The sequence below is a fragment of the Agelaius tricolor genome, unplaced genomic scaffold (assembly GCF_023055355.1).
Source record: "Agelaius tricolor isolate 1412-34295 unplaced genomic scaffold, bAgeTri1.0.p SCAF_51, whole genome shotgun sequence".
NCBI lineage: Eukaryota > Metazoa > Chordata > Aves > Passeriformes > Icteridae > Agelaius > Agelaius tricolor.
Window position 1 is genome coordinate 1,785,192 of NW_027269311.1, and position 24,968 is coordinate 1,810,159.

Genomic DNA, 24,968 nt, shown 5'->3' on the forward strand with positions numbered 1-24,968 from the left:
TTCTCATCTATTTTGAAGCAGCAGGAGGTTTTATTGCTAAATATTGTTCAATTTTTGTGCTGGTGAATGCTTTGCCTGGTAAATAAAGTTTTTTTCCACTTTTCTCCAAGGAAATATTTTCCCGAACTGCCTGAGGGTGGGGCTGCTGAATCTGCATTCTAGAGGAAACTCCTTTTGGGGGTTTTCAACCAAATTTGCCCTAAACCAGGACAGGGCGGTGGGAAGAAGGGGGAACCCCAAGTGGCTGGATTGAGGGGAGGCTTGAGAAGGGGACCCTGGGACCCCAAAACCCCCCAGAATCCCTAAGCAGGACCCTGGAGAGGGGAAATATCCAGGACCCATGGGATCCCCAGCAGCCCTGAGATGGGGGACCACCAGAACCCCTGAGGGATGAGACTGGAAATGGGAAACCCCTGGTAGCTTTTTTTTATTCACCTTTGATTTTTTGACAGCAGGTGACTTCTAGAGATGGACTTCGGTGGGAGGAATCCCCAACCCAAGGCATTCACACCTTGCTTTTCCCCAAACCAGGATTTTCCCCAAACCTTCTCACAGTGACATCCCCACTGTCCTGCTCTGGGTGAGCTCAGTCCCAAACCTGACCCTGATCCTGGTCTCAATCTCACTCCACATTCACAGTTCTGTATTTAATCCCATCCTAGTCCCAAACTCATCTAGCCCCAGACCCAATCCCAACCCCAGCCCTAAAGCCAATCCCATGTCTAGCTCTAACCCCAATCCCAGCTCTAATCCAAATCTCAGCCCCAACTCCAACCCCAGCCCCAATTCCAGACCCTTCCTAAATCCTCAGCCCCAAAGCAAATCCCAGGCTCAGCCCTTCTGGGGCTTTGGGGGTGTCTCTGTCCCTGTGACCCCGATGATGTTTGGGTGGGGTCACAGCAGGGCTGAGAGGGACAGAGACCCCCCCGGCCTCCCCAGGGGTGAGAAGGTGGCAGAGCCCCCCCAGCCCCGAGCAGCCTCAGCGGTGAGAGGGACACAGAGCCCCTGGTGCCCAGCCCTGCACAGGCATTGCCTGAGGCCAGAGGGATGGAGACCCCCCGAGCATCCCCCCGAGAGCCCCGAGCATCCCCTGGGCTGAGAGGGACAGAGACTGCCCCGAGCACCCCCTGGCACAGGGGAGAGAGGGAGGGAGACCCCCCAGGCATTCCCTGGGGTGAGAATGATGGAGACCCCTGGGGAATGGCCTGGGGTCACAGGGACAGGGACAACCCTCCCAAGCCATTCCCAAGCATCCCCCAGTGTGAGAGGCACAGAGACCCCTTGAGCATCCCCTGGACACCGGGCAAAGTAAAGTTGTTTCTTGACAAAAATCAAAGTTAACTCTACAGAAAATGCCTTGAATTTGCTCTTCCCACAAGTCACTTGTGGTGAAAACGCAAACAAATCCCAAAATTTAATAAACTGACACTAGAAGCATTTCTGTGGCAATTCCAAAATCCATTGGTCCTGCACAGCCCTAGCTCAGCTGCTGGCACATTCTGATAAAAGAAAAGTAGAAATTCAGCCCAATACATTGTGATACCTGTTTTATGAAAAGATTATGAAAAGGAAGGGAAAGCTCTGTGTGGATGTCACAAAGGTGAGAGGGACAAAGAAAAAACATATTCTTAGATTTGGCACAGCCCCCGGCCTGTGAAAGAGAAAAGGGGAGACAGCCACAGAGTGACAGGGACAGAGACCTCCCCTGGGGCAGGGCAAGTGTGACATTGTCCCCTGTGTGTGTGGCCTTCCCGGGGTGGGGGTTTTACACCTGAGCCAGTTTGGGTAAGGGGGGTGGTGTTCACCCCCTGAGCAGGGATTCCCCCACTGTTTCAGGTTGCAGTGTAAGATGGAACCCAATGCATGTTTTCAATCGCCATCTTCATCAACTGCTAGAAACAGGTGGGGCAGTGTTCTTGATCTCTTCCATGACTCAGCCCTGATAACGCCCTCCAGGGGAGATATCTGCTGTGAATGGGCCATTGTGTGTCACTGCAGGGCTGATAAAATTCCATCATCCCATTGTGGGATGCTCCGCCCAGGGGGAGGATCCAAGCATTCCTACCTGGATATAAGCTGAGCCTTGCAGCACCAGGAGCAGCTTGCCTACTGGATTCCCAGAGGACAAGAGCTCCAGAACCACCCCTGGACCTTCAGAGGAAGACCAGACCCTTCTACAGGATCACTGCTTGGACAGAATCACGTTCATCACTCCAACAGGACTGCAGCCACCATTTAATGGGACTGCAGCCACCACCCTGACCAGCAACAGGGTGTCAGGTTATATCCTGACTCTGACAGTTTAAAGCTGTGTTTCTGTATCATTGCCTTCATTTTCTTATTAAATTGTCATCCTGGTTTAGACTCTCCCCCAGGTTTCCCTTTAATTCTGTACAAAAGACAATGTGTGCAGCCTTTGTTTGGTCCCCGAAACAGGATTTCCCATTCCCAAACCTTGACTCAATGGAGGAGGAGTCTGTGAGGAAGAGGAAGGAGCCCTGGGATACCCAGGCAGGTGAGGAGGAAGTCAGTGCCCCTTTCCCCCTCTCTCCTGCTCCATCTCCCAGCCCAGCACAGCCCCGGCTGCAGGACAACCCTGCTGCCAACCCCATCCTGCCTGGGATGCACTGGGGGGATCTCCTTCCCCTTCCCTGTGGCACGGAGGCAAATCCCATCCTCTCCTTGTCCTTCCTCACCCAGGGAAGGGGCTGAGGATGGAGACCAGGGAGGAAAAATCCCCACAGCAGAATCTCATGAAGAGGCCATTTTAAGTGGCTCCACAGTGCAGAATTCCAACGTGGAGGAAAAGCCCCAGAGTTTCCACAGGAGGAAGGGCTCCAAACCCAGCCCAGGGTGCTCTGAGGTGGAAAGACCCACCCTGAGCCAGGAAGGTGGGCAGAGCTTCAGCCAGAGCTCAGAGCTGGTGGTCCCTAAGCAGCTTCATGATGGGGAGAAGCCTTACAAGTGCTTGGAGTGTGGGAAGTGCTTCAGCAAGAGTAACCACCTCATCCGCCACCAGATGATCCACCCTGGGGAATGGCCCCACGAGTGTGGGGAGTGTGGGAAGGGCTTCAGCTGCAGCTCTGCCCTCATCACCCACCAACGCATCCACACTGGGGAGAGGCCCTTCGAGTGTCCCCAGTGTCCGAAGAGTTTTCGGACCAGCTCTGATCTCCTCTGCCATCAGCAGATTCACATCGAGGAGAGGCCCTTCCTCTGCCCTGACTGTGGGAAGGGCTTCAAGCAAAACTCCACCCTCGTCACCCACCGGCGCATCCACACTGCGGAGAGGCCCTACAAGTGTCCCCAGTGTGGGAAGAGCTTCACCACCAGCTCTAACTTGACCAGACACCAACGGAGCCACCAGTAAGGGAAGCCCTGCAAATGCCCCAGCTGCAGGAAGATCTTCATGCACACTCCAGCTTCATCTCCCATTAGAGGGCCCACATTGGCAAGAGTCCTGGGGATCCATGTTCCCTGTAATCCATGCTGGGAAGACACCTGTCCCTTTTCCTGCCTTTGCTGATGATATGATGTGGGATTGAAAACTATGATGGTCTGGCCATGGCCCTGTCATTACATTCACTCCCACCTCAGGTCATTGCCAGGGGCAGGAAAGGGTGTCTCTCTTTCCCTCAGTGAGGAGAAGGGTCTCCTTTCCAGGCAGGGGAAATTGTGGCCAGGCAGACCCAGTGAGTTGTGTTTTAATCTTCCCTGTAAACAGTTTTATTTATCCCTTCTGTTATCAATCTTGTTTTTGTTTCTGTTTGTTCCTTATCTCGTTGCTGTTACCAATAACTTGTTCTTATCCCACCCCAGGATCTTTGCCTTTTGTGCTTTCCATGGGAGGCGGGAGGGCAGCGAGGGCAGCGCGGTTTTAGTGGGGGCAGGAAATTGGGGAATCCCATTCCTGAAGCCTGGCCCGTGGAAACTGAGCATCCCAGTTGGTGCCAGCCCTGGTGGCCATGGCAACCACCCCTGGCATGGGGTCTCCATGGAGTTGCCAAGGGACTGAGCATAGCAACAGGGGGGTCTGGTGATGGTTGCCATGGAAACTGACCATAGCAACAGGGGGCTGGTGATGGTTGCCTGCTAAGGATCAGATTTGTCACAGACCCTCACAGGGGCTCCATGGGGACTTTCCAAGAGTCTCCAGGCTGTTCCAGAGCTGGAATGTCACAGGCACAGACAGGGGCTCCATGGAGCCCTCCCAGAACTTTCTGGGGATGGTAAAGAGCCCTGTGGTCAGAGGCAGTCACAGCCATTCCATGGTGACATCCCAGGGCACCTTGGGCTGCAAAGACACCCATCTGTCACAGGCACTCATGGGGGCTCCACGGTGACATCCCAGGAGTCCCCAGGCTTCCAAAGCGCCGGGATGTCCCAGACACTCACAGGGGTTCCTGTCATGGGCACAGTGGGAGCTTCAGGCGAAAGCTTTATTTCTTTAGTGGAGAAACTCCTTCTGAGACATGAGGTGGAGAAATGACACCCAACAGCCACCATGGATTCTCAAATCCCTGCAGGACCCCTAGACTTCTCAAATTCCTTCTAAGAGAGGAGACTGGCAGCGGCTGGATCACATTCCTGCCCCTGACTTTGTCAAAGGTCGAAAGCATTGGACAGGTGAAATTGAACTTTAACACATTTTGTCCTACAGGATTAATGATAGAATACCAGATAAATTAGTATAAATACACCTCTGATTGATTCTGATCATGATCAGATGGAAAGATCACTAGCACAGTTATTTACTCCACAGTACAGGAGCTATAACAATTATTAGAATATCGTGCTCTAGGCAGCAATTTTGAAGTCAACAGGGCCTTGCTGGAGTTGTTGGAGCCCATTGCAGGCAGAGCCTCCTGCTCCAGCAGGAACTGCCTTGCCTGTGCCATCAGCAGGGCAGGTCCCGCTGCAGGAAAAGCCCCAGGCCAGCCCCAGCACAGGGAAGGCCTCGGGCACAAGGGCAGAGTGCCGTGCTGGGAGCTGTGCCAGGGAGAGCCTGAGGCACCAAAGGCACCTTGGCAGCAGCAGCTGCTTGCAGGCCATGGCCAGAAGCCTCCCTTGGCAGCCCGGCCTGGTGGCCACCACTGCAGAGCTGCTGCCTCAGGGCTCATTCCTGGCTGGCCTCTGAAAAGCCACTTCTGCTCCAGGAGCCTGACTGGGAAGCCATTGGCCCCAGCACCTTGGGGACAAGATATCAATGACAAAACTCTTCATGCCAGCAGAGCCAAGGCAGGGCCAGAGGAAAGGGCAGAGCCAGGCCCAGGGGACAGGGCTGCCATGGTGATGGCTGTGAGGTCACTGCCCCTGCAGCAGCCTGGCTGCCCTCAGCAGACATTCTGGCCAGAAGCGTTGTGAGGGCACCCAGCACATCAGAGAACCCACACGGCAGGAATTCTGTCCTTGGGGATGAGAGGGTTTCACTGGGTCAGGTTGCACAAAGCTCCTGATCTTGGACAATTCCTGGGATGGGGCATCCAATTCTCTGGAAAAACAGTTGCAGTTTCATGTCACTTTCATAATTGCAAAATATTTCCTGTTCTAACAAATGTAAATCTTCCCTCATTTAGCTTAGAGATATTGACCCTTGTTTTGTCACTGCAAGATTTGGAAGAAAATAACTTTGATCTCTATTTTTCCATTTTCACAGACCTTGGAGAGGAGTAAAAAATCTCCCAAGATGGGGTTTTGAGGCCTCATCACAAAACCGGCAGGGAGAGGCTGATGGCTCTGGGGTCAGTGGGGTGGAGACTGAGGACAGAACAGGGGTAGCCTGGGAGGGATGGAAGGGTGGTTTCAGAGAGGCTGGAGCTTTTCTTCCTAGTGGGAATGAGCCTGAGGAAGACATAATAGCACCGAGGGCAGCTGGGGAGGCCCAGAGTGGACACCAGGAGAAAGGAATTTCCCTGCCAGGGCAGGGCTGTGGTGCAGCACGTCCCCCAGCAGGAGCCTGGAGCAGCCCAAGGCTTTGTGTGGGCAGGCAGAGGCAGGCAGGAGGCAGAGCTGTCAGCAAAGGAAGGGGCCAGCCAGGTGGGGCAGCCGGGGGATGCCCACAGCCTGCAGGGACAGAGGCGCAGGTTTGCTCAGCACCAGAGACACCTTTGCCTTGCTTGTCCCCACCTGTCATCACTGCCACCAGTGTTCTGCTCTACCTGGAACCTGGGGACACTTTCTCTGTCCTGTCCCTCAGAAGGATCAATTTTATGCACAAGAAACCTCTCTTTGAGTTCTTGAGAAGTTCTTTGTTCATGCTGTGAGGGACTGAGTCTGATGCAAAGAGCACCAAAGCCCCAGAGGGTCATTACAGTCCTTGTGCTGTGTCTGTGCTGCTGAGCTGGGCCGGGCTCCTGGCCCAGAGGCAGCTCCTGGCAAGGGCAGCAGAGCTGCAGAGAGACAGCTCTGGCCAGGAGCAGCTCCTGGGCACAGCCCAGCAGGGCTGGGGCACTGCCAGGGCCCCTCAGGGACACCAGCAGGGCACAGACAGAGCTCACAGGAGCTCGGCACTGGCTGGGTCTGTGGCATGTCCCAGAGGGGGCTGTGTCACAGCAGCTGCTCTGTGGCTGTGTCATGGAGGCACAGAGCAGCTGTGATGTCAGCAGGGGGCTGTGTGTCAGCACAGATTGGGCTGTGTGAGGTCACTGAGCAGCTACAGCATCATAGAGGGAACTGTGTGACATCACAGAGCAGGCTGTGAGGTCAGAGTGCGTGCTGTGACATTACAGAGTGGCAGTATGACATCACAGAGAGGGTTTTGTGACATCACTGAGGGGTTTGTAACATCACACAGATGTCTGTGACATCATAGTGTAGTGTGTGAGGCCATAGAGCAGATCCTGCCATCATAGAGGGTGGCTCTGTGACATGAGGGAGTGGGTTGTGACATCACTGGCTGGCTGTGTAACATCATAGAGCAGGCTGTGACATCACAAGAGACAGTGACATCACAGGCTTACTTTGTGACATTTCAGAGTCTTCTGAAACATCATAGTACAGCTGTAGGACATCACAGGGTGACATCACAGGGTAGGCACTGGGACATCACAGAGATGGCTGTGTGACATCACAGAGAGGGCTGTGTGACATCACAGGTGCTGTGTGGCATCACAGGGGCTGTGTGAGGTCCCTGGGGAGGTCACTCTACCCTGGCCCCCCTCACAGTTCCCCCCAGAGCAGTCCAACCCTGCTCATGCACAGCGGGGTCCCCTGTCCCCCCGGGTCCCCCCGCCCCCGGCGCCGCAGCCTCCCCCAGAGGATGTTCCACGAGATCGACCCCAGAGCCTGACACGGGGACGGGGGGCCGGGGCCCTGGGGGTGGCACAGGGGGACAGGGACCCCCTGGCAGCGTCCCCGTGTCCCCCAGGGCCAGAGCCTGGGCCAGGGCTCCTTCACCCTGCTACCAACGAGGGGCTGAGAGCGCTGAAAAAATCCCCAGCAAGGGATCAGCAAAAACCAGATTTAATATTAAGGGACAGCAGCACAAAGTTCCTTGGCAAGAGTCACTCTGCTCCTGACTGGACACTTCAGGCACACCAAGGAAACAAAGCAACAACAAAAGCAAAAAAAATCCAGGCAACCAAACCAGAAATGAACTGAGGACTGTCCCTGTGTGTGTGTGTGTGTGACACAAGGACAGTGAGAGCAAGGATGAAAGGAATACAGTCCAAAAGCTGAACAGAGCTCAGACTTAAAAGGACTTAACTTATACCTTAACCTTAACTGATACCTTAAATTTCAAAATTTAGCAAAGGACAGCATTTAGCAGGATTTAATCTAACTTATAACCTATGTCTTTGCAATTTAACAGACGATTAACATTTAACAGTATTTAAGTCATCTTATAACTTATATTAAACATAACAACTAAGGAAAACAACAACTCTTAGCAGTGTTTAGACTTCACTTAGATCTTGTGACTTAACCTTACCTACAGGCAATGTAGGTAAGGTTAAGTCATCCTGGCCACACTTGGCACCAACAGCTTTCTTTGGTAGGGTGAGAACAGGGATGTTGTGCCACTGAGGGAACAAAAGCAGTTCCCAGGGCTGCTCCTACAGAAAGCAGGAGCTGGTTGGGCAGCAGCAGTGCCTGGAGCAGACAGTGTTTGTGATGAGCTGCAGAGGAGCTGAGCCCAGGGGCTGTTGGCCAAGGCCGAGCCCCAAGGAGCATTTCTCAGCTGGCAGGGCGGCCTGAGAAGGGCAGGGGGGAATGCAGCAGCACAGGGCCCATGGAACCAAGGGACCATTGTGACACTGTGGAGCCCTGTGAGACCAAGGGACCATTGTGACACTGTGGGGCACTGTGACACCAAGGGACCATTGTGACACTGTGGGGCCCTGTGAGACCAAGGGACCATTGTGACACTGTGGGTCCTCATGGAATAAGCAAAGCATTGTGACACTGTGAGGCCTCATGGAATCAGTGAGATCACTGTGACCCTGGGAATCCCCACAGAACCAAGAGAACCGTTGTGATACTGTGGGGCCTTATGAAACCTTGGGGCCACTGTGACACTGTGGAACCCAATCGAAAGAAGGGTCTATTGTGACGCTGCTGGACCCCATGGAATCAAGTCACCATTATGACACTGCGGGGCCCCATGGGTCCAAGGAGCCATTGTGACACTATGGGCGCCATAAAACCAAAAGAACATGGAACAGGTTTGGCTGGTTTGGCCCCCCAGGGGCCACCTAACTGGTCCAGCTGACCTTGGCATGTCGAAGGTCTCTTCTCATCTGCTGCTGAAGCACTGGGGTTCCATGCTTTCCTTCCCAATGGAAAAGAACTGTCCTTCTTCACCAGGCACCCATGGCCAGAATTAGGATTTCACCTCTAAATTTCCTTATATCCAGTGATTGTTCCCATAGGAATATTGCCAGGACAAGTCTGGCTGGAATGGTTTCACAAGGGTCACCTCCCATCTGTCCCTTAAACCCTGGGGAAGGCTGCGTGCTTTCCTTCCTATGGAAAAGAACTGTCCTGCTTCTCAGGCATCCATGGCCAAGACTGGGTTCCACTTTCCCTAAATCCAACAACTGCTCCCAGACAAAATCTGCCATTCCTGACAAGTCTGCCAGACCTTGGCCTAGTGAGGCTCTCACCTGCCTTCCAAACACTGGGACTCTGCTTTCCTTCCTATAGGAAAGAACTGTTCTCCTCCAGACACCCATAAGTAGAATTTGGATTGCACCTCCAACATTCCCTGTTGTGAGAGACTGGAGGAGATTGTTGGCTCAAAACATTTTGTGTGTGGGGGAGGAAGGGTCAGGTCCAGCCTTGCCCTGCCCTGGAAGCCCAATCCCCCCAGAGCCTCTATCCCAGCCCAGCAGTGGCTGCCAGTCCCTGGCACAGCACAGGCAATGCTCCACAGCCACCTCTGCAGCCCCAGCCCAGCTCCTGAGGGACCAAATGAGCCCAAGCCCCACCTGGGGGAAGGGCCCAGGGAGACCAAGGGGTATTGAAGGCTGACCACAAGGCAAGCACACATCTTGACTCTGGATCCCCTTGGAATTTCCATCTGAACAGTGCTGGAATCCAGGAGTTGGTCGCTCTGTGTGTGCTTCTCTAAATCTTTCTTGTCTTTCTCTCTTTCTGTGTCTTCTTCTATTTCTGTGCTCCTGTAAATTTTGATTAACATTAAATTGAACAGGCTTAGAGTTTGTGAAGTTGAATGGGCCAAGTCAATGCTTTGAAAATTGTTTTTGTTGGTTTAATTTTTGTCATAGTTTGATATGAGAAGAATTTTAAAACATAATACAAAGTTTTTGTGTCACTGACAATCTGTTAAACCACTGAGATACTGAACACGCCCTGTGAAACACAAATGTTACAGATGAAAAAACCCAGGAACCTCCTCTTTCTTTTCCTGCCAACAAAGAAGCAGCAGGCCCCGGCCCTGGTCCCCATCTCAACCAAACCAAACCAAACCAAACCAAACCAAACCAAACCAAACCAAGCAACCCTGCCATGGGCTGAGCCCCTTTCCCCCTCCCCAGGCTGTCCCCCCCATCAGCCCCATTCTGACCAAACCAAACCCCAACAACTCCCAAACAGGAAAACAAAAGAGGCTACAAAACCCCAACCAGAACAGAGCCAGTCACAACCATTAAAATATTACCATTAAGTCCCCTCCCCCCAACACAACTAAAACCAAAAACCCCTACAACCTACCACCCACACAAAATAACCCTACAACTAAAATTAAACACAAAAAAAACCCCAAAACCAACCATAAAACCAATCCTAACACAACCCAACCGCAACTTCCACCACAAGTTACTGGCAGGTCAGGTGTTAATCCTTTCAATACTTCATTGCTCCATCGAGTAAAAGAAAAAAACAAAATACCAGCATATAAAAACATATATATAAAACCATTAAAGTCAGTAAAGGAGAAATTAAATCCCAAATAAAAAAGAAGAAAAAATACCTTAATCTTAAAACTAAAATACTCTTGTAAACTATAATGAAAAAATTCTTTTTCTTTATAACACAAAAAACTTAAAAAAAAATTACAATTAATATCAACAAATCCCCTCCATAATAAAATAAACAAATGTTAAAATAACTGTAATTTCATCAAAAGTTTAAACAGGAGGGAAAAAAAATCCAAGTAATCCATTATTCCCAAGAGAAGATCTCTATTCCCAGAGATAAAAATAATTTTAAAAGTAAAAAATAAAAACTTTTACCCTTAAAGAATCCATCTTTAAAACAAGATCCCATAAGTTGACATGGCCCATCTACAAGCTGTAAAAAAGCTTGTAGCAATAAAAACAACTTCACAAGAACAAAGTTCCCCAGACAACTGTTATCCATGATAGAATTAAGAAACACAAAAAAAAAATTTTTCTTCTTCTAAAAAAATCTCCATAAACTTAGCAAGCAAAACTTGTCTCCCGAAGTAAACTAACAAAAAGACTATTCTAGAAATAGTAAACGAACTAGAAATTTTAAGTTTACTTACTTTACATTGTCAGTAAAAAGAAAAAGTTATAAAGAAAAAAAAAGTGTTCTAAAGGGTTTATTTTAATTCTTACTACTTTTTTATTTTTCAATTTATTTTTAATAAAAATTTCTTTATACCCTCTTAAAATGTTAGGCCTAGTTTACCTTTCCCGTAATCCTATCTCACAACAAAATAAATACATAAATAATTAACCAACACTAAAACTCACCACACTCATCAATACATTGATTAAGAAATCTCAATATTAGAAAAATCTTAAATTAACAAACTAAAACCACTACTGTGTCATAATAAACCATTTGCCAAAGTTTCTCTGATTTTCCCAAGCTCCCAGTAGTGCCTGTTTTGTTCTTTTGAGCTCCTGAGAATCTTTGTTGGTATCTCTCCAGGGAGTCCAATTCAGAGTACACAAACAACTTTAATTCCTTTTAATTGTCTTCTTGAGAGAATTGTTTGGGAGATGCTTCTGTGTCCTGCTTGGCCCAGCCCAGGCAGGGCTTTCCCAGCCACATTCCACACTCCATTGCCCAGCTGGAGCCGCTGGTGCCTCTGAGTTGTGCTGCCCCAGCCCCAGGGACGCTCTCCTTGTCTGCCCATTCCCCCACGCTCTCTGGGCAGGGATGGCCTCACTGGGGGCTGCTGACATCCTCAGCAACTTGGAGGCTGCTGCTGAATTTCCCTGCTCCAGAGGCTTGTTCAGCCTTCAGCTCTTCAGTGCAGGAATTCAGTGTCCCAGGGCTCATGAACATTCAGAACACCTGAACAAGCCAAGCCTCTGGGAATAATTTAATTTTAATTTCCAAATCCCTTGTGGTTAAGTAGATCTCAGTAGTGTATTCAAACTAAATACCTGATATTTAAAAAGACAGTGAGAAAAGATTGTTTAGGTACTGTTTAGTTTTGTTTTCCTGTTAATTTATTGATTTGTGCAATCTCCAATTGACACTGAATCCAAGTACCTCCTCATGCAGTTTGAATGGATATGAATATCAAGACCCTTCCTGGCTGACAATCAATCAGACTCTGTCCCTACCCCCACCCCACCATTTCCCCCATCCAAGCCCTGGCACTCAGAGCAGCCTTGTGCAAATCTGAGCTCCCTCCAGCCCAGGCTGCACCTGCAGCTTTCAGCTCCTTGGCTCCAACTCCCACCTGCTTTCCTTGCAGAAGGAGCTGCCCAGGACACAGAGGGATGTTCATTTCTTGTCAGCCAACAAAGCCAAGGGGAGGCACAGCTCCATCCAATGCAAAAGTCATTCTTGTCCCTGGCTCTGCCCCGCCCCTGATCCCCACAGCCTGTCCTGTTTCCTTCATCCCTGCATTGCCAGGGACTCTCTGGGACAAGGGAGCTCTGCTCTGGCTGTGGAGGGAGGTGCAAGTGCCACCACTGGAGTGGGAACCACAACTCATCAGGTTTGTGTCCTTTGGGGGTCAGGAACTGGTGAGACTCAGAGGCACAGAAAGTTTCTCTTCATGGCCAACAGACCATAGTTGAACAGGACACAATTTAATAACAATCACGCTCTTCCCTGAGCCATGTGCAACGTCCCAGCAGTGCCTGATGAGTCCACCATTCACAAGTGATTTCCATACTAAAATTAATTTTAGACAAGCATGGTTCTGTGATAAACATAAAAACAATTAAGTTCTTGTATCAGGATGCTCGTCCTGGAGTGGGGGCAAAACAGCTCCAACAATTCCTGATTTGCAAAGCTGTCAGTGGTGGATGGAGAAGGGAGGTCAGGCTGCTCTTGGTGCTGAGGAAATGCTGAAACCAGCCTGACTCATTTCATCTCCTCCTGCCCTGGCTGATCTCCCCTCTTTCCCCTTCCACCCATTGGCTTTTGTCTCCCACCAGGGCCCCGGTGAAGAGCCTGGCTCTGTGTTCTCCATCCCCTCCTCGCTGGCACTGCCAGGCTGGGATGAGGAGCCCCTCAGCCTTCCCTGCTCTGGGCTGGACAAGCCCAGCTCCCTCAGCCTCTGCTCACAGCCCAGGGGCTCCAGCCCCACCTTGGAGGCCCTTCCCAGACCCTGCTCTAGCTGCCAGACATCTTTCCTGCCCTGGGCAACCCAAGCCAGGCCACAGTGACCTGGATAATCCCCGTCCTTGATGTCCTGGTCACACAGCCCTGGCCCCTTGTCCCCATGTCAGGCTCTGGGGTGGATCCTGTGGAACATCCTTTGGTGGAGGCTGTGGCTCCAGGTGGGCCGGGGGGATCCCGGGGGACAGGGACCCCGCTGGGCATGGACAGCATTGGACTTGTTGGGAGAAACTGTGAGGGGGAGCTGGGGCCGAGTGACCAACCCAGTGACCTGACACAGCCCTGCTGGGATGGCACACAGCCCCTCTGGGATGTCACAGCCTGCTCTGTGAGCTCACAGCCCCTTCTCTAATGTCACACAGCTGGTCTCTGATGTCACAGAGTCAGTCTGTGATGCCATAGCTGATCAGTGACCTCACATAACCCACTCTGTGATGTCATAGCCCACTCTGTGACCTCATGTTACCAGATGATCAATTGCCTACACCAGGTGAGCTGACACCTGGAGCTTGTTCTCCACATCCCCAGGCCTATGGAAACCACACAAGGCCCATTGTGTGAGAAGGGGAACTGGAAGTTCAGCAGCCTCAGAGTCCTGCCAGCTCAGCCAGGCCCACTGGAACATTGGGCTCCACGACCACCAGGGACCACCAGAGAGACCCCCAGGGCAGAGGAACACATGGGTAAAGGGGAGGGGGAATATGTTAATGATTTTGGGGAAATGATTATCATATGTGTGTTCAGTCCAGGACAATCAATGAATATGTGAGTAAAATACAGAAAATAAACAGAAACTTTCCTGTACTCAGCCTGCACGGCTTTGGGAGGAGCTCTCCCCCGTGCATCCAGCTGAATAAAGAATGCTGCTTCTTAATGCTACACTGGGGTCAAAAAGAGTTTTCTGTTTTACCAAATTTTTGGTAGCACTCCCACTGCCAAGGAAAGCTCTGTCTGCTGCTGTTCACAGACAGAGAAGGGCTGGGGGCAGATGTGGGGCTCAGAGGCTGCCTGGGGCACAGTGACCATGAAATAATCAAGTTTTCAGTGTTCTGTGAAAGAAGGAGGGGCAGCAACAGAACTTCTGCACTGGAATTAGGAAGGGCAGACTTTGGCCTATTTAGGATGAAGATCTGGGGAGTACCAAATTGGGTTCTGATTTTTGAAGGGAAACAGCCCTTAAAAACAAGGAGGGCTGGGAAGGCTGGACACATTTAAAGAAAGTAATCTTAAGGGGGAAGAGCAGCCTGTCCCAGTGTGGCAAAAGATGAGCCAGTGAGGAAAATGGCTGGCCTGGCAGGGCATGGAGCTTTTGTGGGAAAAGGGGAAAATGGACTGACAACTCAGGAAGTGTTTAAGGATGTCATTAGGTTATGCAGAAAGAAAAGTTGATACTTGAAAACTCAATCAGAACTTAACCTATCAGCTTCTGTAAAAAAATAAAAATGTTTTTCTATAAAATTTAATAGGAAAAGGAGGGAGAAGGAGAACCTCTACTCTTCATTGGATGCAGTGGGGAATATAGTAACTAAAGATAAGGAAATGCCTAAGCTACTTAACACCTTGTTTGTCTCAATTTTCAATATTAGGACAGGCTGTCCTAAGGAAAAGTGTTCTCCTGAGCTTGTAGATGGGCACAGGGAGCAGAACAGCCCCCTGGAATACAGGAGGAAGCAGCTGGGGACCTGCTGAGCCACTCAGATGCTCACAGGTCTATGGGATCAGATGGGATCCATCCCAGGGGGATGAGGGAGCTGTGGATGAGCTCCCCAAGCTGCTCTCCATCATTTACCATCAGTCCTGGCTCAGCAGGGAGGTCCCAGAGCACTGGAGGTGCCAGGGTGAGCCCATCCCCAGGAAGGGCTGGCAGGAGGAGCTGGGGAACTCCAGGCCTGTCAGCCTGACCTGGGTGCCCGGCAAGGTTATGGAACAGATCACCTTGAGTGCCATCACAGGGCACCCACAGGATGGCCCAGGGATCAGAGCCAGCCAGCTCAGTGGATTTAGGGGTGGCAGGTCCTGCCTGACCAACCTGGGCTCCTTTTATGCCCAGGTGACCCACCTGTGGATGTGGGAAAGGCTGTGGATGTTGTGTGCCTGGACTCCAGCAGAGCCTTTGACTCTGTCTCTGACAGCATTCCCTGGAAAAGCTGCAGCCCACGGCTTGGGCAGGTTCCCTCCTGGCTGGGAGATTTAAGAGCTGGCTGCAGGCTGGGCCCAGAGAGGGGTGGGGATGGTGCTGCACCCAGCTGGTGTCCAGGCACTGGTGCTGTCCCCAGGGATCTGTGCTGGGCCCAGTCCTGTTTAATATCTTCACTGATGGTCTGGGTGAGGGGATCGAGTCCAGCATTCACAAAGTGCAGATGGCACCAAGCTGGGTGTGAGTGTGGATCTGCTGGAGGGCAGGACAAGAAGACACAGCCTTAAGCTGCACCAGGGGAGGCTCAGGCTGGACAATAGGAAGGAGTTCCTCACAGAAAGGGTGAGTGGGAACTGGAATGGGCTGGCCAGGGGGGAGGTGGCAGAGTCATTGTCCCTCTCCAGTGGCACTCAGTGGCATGGTCTGCATGACAAGGCAGTATTAGGGCATTGGTTGGACTTGATGATCCCAAAGGTCTTTTCCAGCCTATTTGATTCTGTCATTCTCTGATGATTGGGACACTCTGGGGCCATTGTGACACTGCAGGGCCTCGTGGAACTAAGAGGACCATGGTGACACTGTGCAGCCCCACAGAACCAGGGCTCCATTGCTGTGCTGTGGGGCCAAATGGACCCAGGGAGTGCCCCGTGACACTCTGGGTCCTCGTGGAACCACAGATGCCATTGTGACACTGCAGGGCCTCGTGGAACCAAGGGGTTTCACCATTTTGACACTGAAAAACCAAGGAGACCATTAGGAGACTGCAGGGCCCAGTGGAACCAAGGGGCCGTTCTGACACTGCGGGGCCTCATGGAACCAAGGGGACACTGTGACACTGCAGGATCCTGTGTAACCAAGGGGCCACTGTGACACGATGGGACCTCAAGGGATCTGGGAGAACGTTGTGACACTGTGTGGCCTGGTGGAAACAAGGAGTCCATTGTGACACTGAGGGGACTTGTGGAACCACAGAGACCATGGTGACAGTGTGGGACCTCATGTGACCAAGAGACCATTGTGACACTGAGGGGCCCCAAAGAACCAAGGACATCTTCGCAAATGTCACCAAGCTGGATGTGAGTGTTGATCTGCTGGAGGGTCGGAGGGCTCTGCACAGTGACTTGGACAGGCTGGATCCAGGGGATGAATCCAACAAGGTGAGGTTTAAAGATCCAAGTGCCAGGCCCTGATATTTGGCCCCAGTGCTACAGGCTGGGGACAGAGTTCCAGGACAGCAGCCAGGCAGAAAGGGACCTGCAGGGACTGATGGACAGCAGGCTGGACATGAGGCAGCAGTGTGCCCAGGAGGCCAAGAAGGCCAATGGCTCCTGGCCTGGATCAGGAATGGTGTGGCCAGCAGGAGCAGAGCTGCTGGGCCAGCACTGATCTGCCCCCAGCTCTGCACACAGACATTGCTGCTGCAGCTCCAGAGAAGGGAACACAAGGGCATCTCTGGAAAAAACTCTGCTGGGAGATCCTTTAGTTCCTTTAAAGCCACATGGAGTGCAGCCCCTCACCAACACAGTCTGTGGCCACAGTAAAGATGGAGAGGAACAAAATGAGAAATGGCAAAACCAATGGCTTTTCTTTGTGGACAATATTAAATAAATCAAACATGGGGAAAAAAAGAACAAACCCACAACCAAACCCAAAGGAATCATCAAAGGTGATTTATATTACATGGCCTGTCCCTGCTGCAGCCCCGGCACTGCCACCCCCAGGGCTGTGCCCGGCCCCGAGAGCACTCAGGCCCTGCAGCAACACCAGGGCCACCAGGGCAGCGGGGCAGGGCCACGGCAGCAGCACTGGCAACACCAAGTGCTGCTGCTGCTGCTGCTGGGCACAGCTGCTGGGCCAGCACTGATCTGCCCCAGCTCTGCACACAGACATTGCTGCTGCAGCTCCAGAGAAGGCAACACAAGGGCATCTCTGCAGAAAACTCTGCTGGGAGATCCTTTAGTTCCTCTAAATACACCAAGAGCACAGCCCCTCATTGACACAGTCTGTGGTCACAGGGAAGGTGAAGAGAAACAAAATGAAAAGTGATACTATAAATGAGATTTATTTGTGGAAAAGATTAAAAACCTAAAATAAAAAGAGAAAGAACTTCCAAAATTAAACCAACATGTACTATCTAAGATAACTTTTATTACAAGTGATTTGCAGGAATTGGCCAGGAGTTTATTATTTCTGAAAGCATCCAGTCATCAGTCTCCACACTGCAGCCTTGAGCTCCTGGTTCCTCAGGCTGTAGATGAGGGGGTTTAGGGCTGGAGGCACCACCGAGTACAGAACTGACAGGGCCAGATCCAGGGATGGAGAGGACATGGAGGAGGGTTTCAAGTACAAAAATATACTAGTGCTGAAGAACAGGGAGAGCACAGCCAGGTGAGGGAGGCAGGTGGAAAAGGCTTTGTGCTGTCCCTGCTCAGAGGGGATCCTCAGCACAGCCCTGAAAATCTGCACGTAAGAGAAAACAATGAACACAAAACAACCAAATGCTAAACACACACTAACAGCAAGAAGTCCCAGTTCCCTGAGATAGGACTTGGAGCAGGAGAGCTTGAGGATCTGTGGGATTTCACAGAAGAACTGGCCCAGGGCATTGCCATGGCACAGGGGCAGGGAAAATGTATTGGCCGTGTGCAGCAGTGAATAGAGAAAGGCACTGGCCCAGGCAGCTGCTGCCATGTGGGCACAAGCTCTGCTGCCCAGGAGGGTCCCGTAGTGCAGGGGTTTGCAGATGGACACGTAGCGGTCGTAGCACATGATGGTCAGAAGGAAATACTCTGATCCAAGGAAGAAGAAAATCAGAAAAACTTGGGCAACACATCCAGTGTAGGAGATGTTGCTGGTGTCCCAGAGGGAATTGTGCATGGCTTTGGGGACAGTGGTGCAGATGGAGCCCAGGTCAGCGAGGGCCAGGTTGAGCAGGAAGAAGAACATGGGCGTGTGCAGGTGGTGGCCGCAGGCTACGGTGCTGATGATGAGGCCGTTGCCCAGGAGGGCAGCCAGGGAGATGCCCAGCAAGAGGCAGAAGTGCAGGAGCTGCAGCTGCCGCGTGTCTGCCAATGCCAGCAGCAGGAAGTGCCTGATGCAGCTGCTGTTGGACATTTGCTGCGGCTGCACATGGGCACCTGTTCATGGAGAAAGGACAGTGACAAGTCAGGAGAGGCTGCTTGGAGCCAAACCTGGGCCATTCCCTGTAGACAATGCCTACAGCTGGGACACACTCACCCTTCTACCTGCAGTGGGAAAACCTTTGGCTGCAATCAGAGCACAGTCACACTCCCGGGTCACCCTGGGATAAACCAGACCCTGCCCAGAGCAGAGGGATCCCTGAATGTCTCACCCTCTCTCAAGGTCTCTGGGCAAGGTCTCAGCACCCCTTGTGCCAAGGACACTCACGGCTCCCTGGGCAAACCCAGCAGCATTTCCTCAGCTGTGGCAGCTCTGCCCTTCCCCGTGGGACATTCAGGGAACTCCCAGAGGCTCTGGCACAGATTTGCACCCAGGAGGGCAGCTCAGAGCCTGGCAGGGCACAGCAAGGAGATCCCTGGCTGTGCCCATGATGGGATCTCAGGGAGGGGGCTCAGCTCATTCCCCTTTGCCATGGACTGCTTTGCCCACAGCCCCACAGGTGCCAGGGGAGCTTGGACACCCCATTGCCATGGACAGCCCTGCCTGGCAGGAATGCCAAGGGCAGTGCCTGACTCAGCTGCAGATGCCAGAGCCTCCCTGAGAGCAGCAGATAACAGTGCCAATGTCAGGGCAGTGCAGAAGCAAGAGCAGATGTTGTGGTGCTGTGCCTGAGAGGGCAGGGCAGAGACAGCCGGGCACTCAGGACAGTGTTCCCGTGCCCAGCTGTGCCCGGCACCTCCCACACACCAACAGTGCCCTCCTGCCCCAGCCCTGCTCTCTCCAGCCCCCTCTCCTTCCCTGAGCATCTCCCTGGGCCTCGACATTCCCTCCTGAGAGGAGCCTTGTCCCTGCCAGCGCTCACAGAGCCCAGCCCAGCCTGCGTGCCCTGGCTGGGGCCCTACAGAAACCTGCCTGTGTGCAGGGCCCTGGCTGGGGCAGGCTCTGTGTGCGGCTGGGCAAGGGCAGCTCAGGAGAGCCCTGCTGGGCCCTGCAAAGGTGATGCTGCTGCTGTGCAGGGCTGAGGAGTGGCTGAGGGCCCTTTGGGAGGCTCCCAGCAGAGACACTGATCAGCTTAATTTACAGTTCTGCAGTCCCTGTAAAAGATCAAACATTCCTTTGATGATCCTGTGTGTCCCTTTCAACTCAGAATGTCCTGGGATTGTGGGATTACAATTCCTGCTCTGCTTCTCTCATCCCCTTGTTTTTTATAATCAAAAGAGAAAAAAATTCCCTTTCAACAGTGTTAGAACAGTAAAGTAAAAACCAGACATTAATTGGAAGCTGTCAGGTGTCCCAGTGGGGATGGGGCACACCTGGGGCCTGATTTCAACAATTTATTAAGGTTGATTAATTAGGATATTTAACAGGAACATCCAATAGGAGATTCACTTACCCCAGTTACATGCCCTGGCTCAATCCATTGGAGTAAGTCCAAGGACTTCTTTGCCTTCACTTTTTGTTATGACTGCTCACATTCTGGTCAAAAAACAAAATGTTCTTCTTGTAGGTCCTCTTCCTGATAATAAGACGATACAGGATACTATATGTATTGTATACTATATGTATTTCAGGAATGCATTTAGACAATCAGCTTATTTTTCTAAAATCAAAGAAAAAGGTTAGGGAAAATAATGAAGTTAATAAACGATTATAGTTATAGATGTATATAATAGTAATAGAGTTCATTAAAAGTTTAATAGACCTAAAAAAGAAATATAGATTTATAACTATGTAATAGTAATTTCTAGAGCTACAAATATATGAAAATTGTATAAAATAAAAAAAATCTTTTTGTCATCACCCCAATATTCCCAACCTTCTTCAAGCAGGAAATGGAAAACACTCTCAGGAAAGCTCCTGATCTTTACAGCAATCCCAGGTTTACCTTCTTTGGGAGGTGCCCTGCGGAGCTGTGCCCAGGCTGGTCTGGAGCTGGGAGCAGCCCTGCCCCACCCAGCCCCTCTCAGCAGCAGCCCCTGCCCTGCTCAGGGCGGCTCCTTCCCCCCAGAGCTTCTCCCCAGCGCTGGGAGCAGCTGCCAGGGCTGGCTGAGAGCTGTCCCTGGCAGGCAGCAGAGTCCCTGCCCCAGCACAGCGCCCTGGGCTGCAGGACCCTGCTCTGCAGGACAGCCCTGGGCACCCCTGGCTGCTCTGCACAAGAGACAAGCAGAGAATGTACTCACAGGCTCTGCAGGCATTGGCATGTTCCAGCTGCAGGAGATGGCTCCAGGAGCTGCAGCTGCATTGTCCTGCAGCCAGAGGTTCCTGTGCCAAGGGCTGGCAGTGATTGTGCCCCAGGCACTTCTCAGCCCCTTCCCAGCCCTGCCTGATTGAAGCTCTCTGTGCCTCTGGGCTGTGCCCGGGCTGGCTGCAGGCAGTGCCCCAGCCCTGCTGGGCTGGCACAAGAGCTGCTCATCAAGAGAAATGTGCTTTTGAAGCTCTTCTTGGTGAGCAGGAGCTGCCTCTGGGCCAGGAGCCCAGCCCAGCTCAGCAGCACAGACACAGCACAAGGACTTTAATCAGCCTCTGGGGCTTTGTGCTCAGGCCCTGGACATCAGTCCCTGAGAGGCAGCTGAAGAAACCTCTCCAGAACTCCAAGGCAGAATCCAACTCCAAAGTTTCTTGCACTTTTAATGGGTCCCAGAGAGGGACACGACTGAGCAAGTGTCCCCAGGCCCCAGGCAGAGCAGAGAACTGCAGGCAGTGATGACAGGTGGGGACAAAGAGAAGCCAAGTCTTGGTGCCCTGGGGCTCAGCAGGGTCTGTGCCAGCAAGGGCTGGGAGGAGACACCTTGTGCTGAGGCCCTGGGGCCTCCTGGCCCAGCCCCAGCCAGGCTGGGCACTGTCAGCCCCTTGTGCTGCCCTCAGCATCCCCCCCTAGCCCACATCCCAGTGGCCTCAAGGATCTGCTGCAAGGAGTCCCTGGGGAGCCTTGCTCAGCAATGGCCCTGGGGGCTCCTTCATGCTCCCTGCAGGGACTGCAGCTTTTTCAAAGGACTTTGGCTTTGGCTTTTGCCTTGGAGTCTCTGAGAGGTTTGTGCAGTCATGGCCTCCAATTATCTGCTGTAATTAGTCCCTGGAGAGGCTTTGTCAGTAACAACACTCAGTGGGGCTCATTAATACTTCAAGGTGTTTCAGTTTTTTAAGCTACTTGGTGTTTCCCTTTGATACAGATGCTATGAGAAAGATTGTGCAGTCACAGCCTCCAATTATCTGCTGTAATTAGTCCCTGGAGAGGCTTTGTCAGTAAGGAGACTCAGTGGGGTCATTAATGCTTCAAGGTACTCAATTATTTTAAGGTACTTGGTGTTTCCCTTTTGATACAGACTCTGTGAGAAGTTTGTGCAATCATGGCCCCAGTCATTTGCTTAATGAGTCCCTTGAGAGCTTTGTACTGACACTCAGTGGGGCTCATTAATGCCTTGAGATACTGAAGGTTTTTAAGGTACTTTGGATGTTCCTTTCCACTCTGAATCTCTGAGAGGTGTTTTGTTCAATTTCTGCCTCTAATTCTCTCCTCCAAGGAGCCCATGAGGAGCCTGTGTTGGAGATGGACCTCAGTGGGACCCATTCATGCCTTGAGACACTTTGGAGTTTTCTTTTGACTTTGACTCCTGGACAGTTTTTTTGCAATCTCCTCTCAGGCCCTGAGGTTCCAGACTCAGCTTCAAATGCACCACGGGGCTCATTAGGATCAAGCAACTCCTGACAAACCATGGCTCTGCCTTGATTTCCTCTGGTCTGGAGCAGTTCAGCAGGAAGATTTCCTTTTACTGTTATAGAGAAATATTTCAAAGAGCTTCTAAGTAATATGTATTCCTATCTCAAAGGGTGTCTTTTATTTCTCTTTCTATTATACAAAAGGTGATTGCAGCATTCTGTGATTGATATTGATCCAAGGTCTCTCCTAAGGAGGTCTGGCCAGGTCAGTGAAGTTGTACCTTGAGAGGTGACCCAGTGTGGACAACCTTGCCCCACATTCCCCAACCCCATGTGAGAAAAGATTTTCACTTTCAAAAATGTAAATGCTTTATTAAGACCATATCAAAATAAAGCAGAAGACTGAAGAAAGAAAAGAATACAGCAGCAGGAGCAAAGGATTCAGTCACTGTGTGCTCATCTACAAAATGGATGTTCTGTCTTTCACACCTCCAGCCCCTCCCAATGTCTTGTCAATCGACTCCTTCTTCACTGTCCAGTGGTGGAGATCACTGTCTCACACCTTGATTGGAGGTCAGGTGCTGCCATAGGAACAAGCCAACCCTCCCAAATGCCCCAACATCTGAGGCCATCCTGTGATAGCAATGCAAGGGGGAGGGGAAGGATAACTGTACATCTACAAAACTTCTCTTAACATATATTTAACATTCACCCCTTCATTGTCAGAGTCAACCCTAGGATTACTCTTCTATAACAAACTCACCTTTCTTTTTCTATGAGTCATTTTGTTCACACAGCTGAGTCAAAATTTTTCTCTCTCTCTTGTATGAGTCATACCAGCATCTGTTGATGTAGGCAAGGACAGTGGGAACAGGAGAAAAAAATCTCAGGTTTTCCTTAGACACACTTATTTGGAATGGACAAAAGGGCATCCCAGAGGTCCAGTGTGGCTTTGACTCCCATCTACCGTGCCTATGTGGCTGCTACCCATAGTTGGTGCATCTTAGGGGTGAGTACAGAGGCCAACTCGGTCCTGCCCTCCAGTCCCTGTTGAATTAAAGGACAACTGAGGAATTACAGAGGTCTGGAATGGCCTTTTGTCCCTACCTTACCATGCCCATGGGGTTGCTACCCACAGCAGGGCTATGGAGCCTTCTTGGTAGCAAACAAAGGGGTCAACCCGGCCTTGCCCTCCTTCCTTTGTCTTATTTTCTTAAAGAAGCTGTCCCATTGCCTTTTACAGTCCCTTGTGTACTTCCCCTCAACAGATGCTGGTAATTATCACCCATTAAAACAGGAAGACAGTTCTCAAGCTGGCTGGTGGAAGCTTGACTCTGCTTTTTGGGCATCTTGGTGTTTTCCTGGTTGCCTTTCAGTCTCTGCTTGAGAGTCAATCTTGTTTCACCCAGCCTGGATGTTACAGTCCACTCTTTGGTTCTTCTCCTGGGCCTTTGACTCTGTTGCCCTGAGTCCATCCCCGCTCTGCAGCTCGCACGGCCGATTCGGTGGTGAGCAGTGCCTGAAAGGGACCTTCCCACTGGGGAGTTAGAGGCTGATCTCTCCATGGCTTAATCATCACCCAATCCCCGGGATTAATATTATGGATTCTGAAATCCAGGGTGGTAGTTTGAGGAATTGCCCCTTTATGTCTTAGCCCCTCTAAGGTTTGTGCTATAGACATCACTTATTTCTTGGCATTGGCTTCCCCTTCCTCATGGGTGGCAGCCTTCTGGGGTGAGGTCAGGAAGGGAAACCCAAACATCATTTCATAGGGGGGGACCCCCAGATCTGACTGGGGTTGGGCTCTAGTTCTTAATAAGGCCAAAGGGAGACATTTTATCCATGACATTTGGGTTTCAATCATTAGCTTAACTAGAGCTCTTTTAGGAGTTTGATTCATTCTCTCAACCCGACTGGAACTCTGTGGATGCCATGGAGTGTGTAATTCCCATTTTACTCCCAGGGCCTGAAAAGCTTTCTGCAATATCTTCGATGTGAAATGAGTTCCGCAGTCTGAATCAATCCTGTTTGCCATCCCATATTGGGGTATGATTGATTCTAAAAGTGTTTTACTCACAACATTGGCATTGGCTTTCACAGTGGGTACCACCTCTACCCAATGAGTCACGTAATCTTCTATCATTGGCAAAAACTTCCACCATTGTACCTGGGGAAGCTCAGTAAAGTCTACTTGGGTGTTTTGAAAGGGCCTTAAGGCCAGTTCTCGCCCTCCTCTGGGTGTTTTCCTCATCATTTTCTCATTCACTTGTTGACATATCACACCCTGTTCAGTTACCTGCTTAGCTATTCTGAAAATTCCTGTGCATCCCCAGCCCCTTAGAAATTGATCACTTTGCACTTGTGTACCCCAATGTGTTGTTTCATTTATGCCTTCTAGCATTTTCTTGGCAAGGGGTTTATTATTATTTCCTTCCATCTGCTCATTTCCCTTTGTTGTCTTTCTTGGCTCCTATTTTAAGGAGTTCTTCCTCTTCTGACCCACTGAATACAGGGACTTTTTGCATTTCTCTCATGGGGGTTAATACTATTATTAGTTTTTCTGTCTCTGATTCAGTTGCATTTTTAGCTTCTAAATTGGCTAAATTGTTCCCTTGCTCCCTTTTTGATGCTCTTCAACATATACCACCACTACTTCCTCTGGTAATTGTAAGGTTTCTAACTCTTCTAAGACAAATTTTTCATGAATCAGTCACTTTCCCTTTGAATTTAATAGTCCCCTCTCTTCCCAAATTTTTCCAAAGATATGCACTCTTCCAAAAGCATATTTTTAGTCTGTATATTTTGTTCCCCTTTTCTGTGCTAATATTTCCAGAGCTCCTTTTAGGGCACACAACTCATATTTTGGGCTGACCAGTTGGAAGGTAACTTTCCCTTTTCTATGGCCACCAACCCTTCATGCACTATAGTGTACCCCGATACCCTGTGCCCCTTTATTACCCGTGAAGATCCATCGATGTTCAGTCATTTTCCACCTTGGAGTGGTTGATCTGTTAGGTCC

General features: G+C 50.9%; 1 protein-coding gene and 1 pseudogene across 1 annotated transcript; both read right to left on the minus strand.

The window, feature by feature from the left end:
• LOC139604488 (zinc finger protein 850-like) overlaps positions 1-24,968 on the minus strand; it is a 258,481-nt pseudogene that overhangs the window by 135,808 nt on the left and 97,705 nt on the right.
• Positions 17,336-18,265, minus strand: LOC139604434 (olfactory receptor 14A16-like). The gene has a single exon (XM_071455584.1). It carries the CDS (start codon positions 18,263-18,265, stop codon positions 17,336-17,338), a length of 930 nt encoding a protein of 309 aa, XP_071311685.1.

What these genes read in the sequence shown, in the direction of transcription:
- LOC139604434 (XM_071455584.1), bottom strand. Translation starts at nt 18,265, where the DNA reads ATGTCCAACAGCAGCTGCATCAGGCACTTCCTGCTGCTGGCATTGGCA.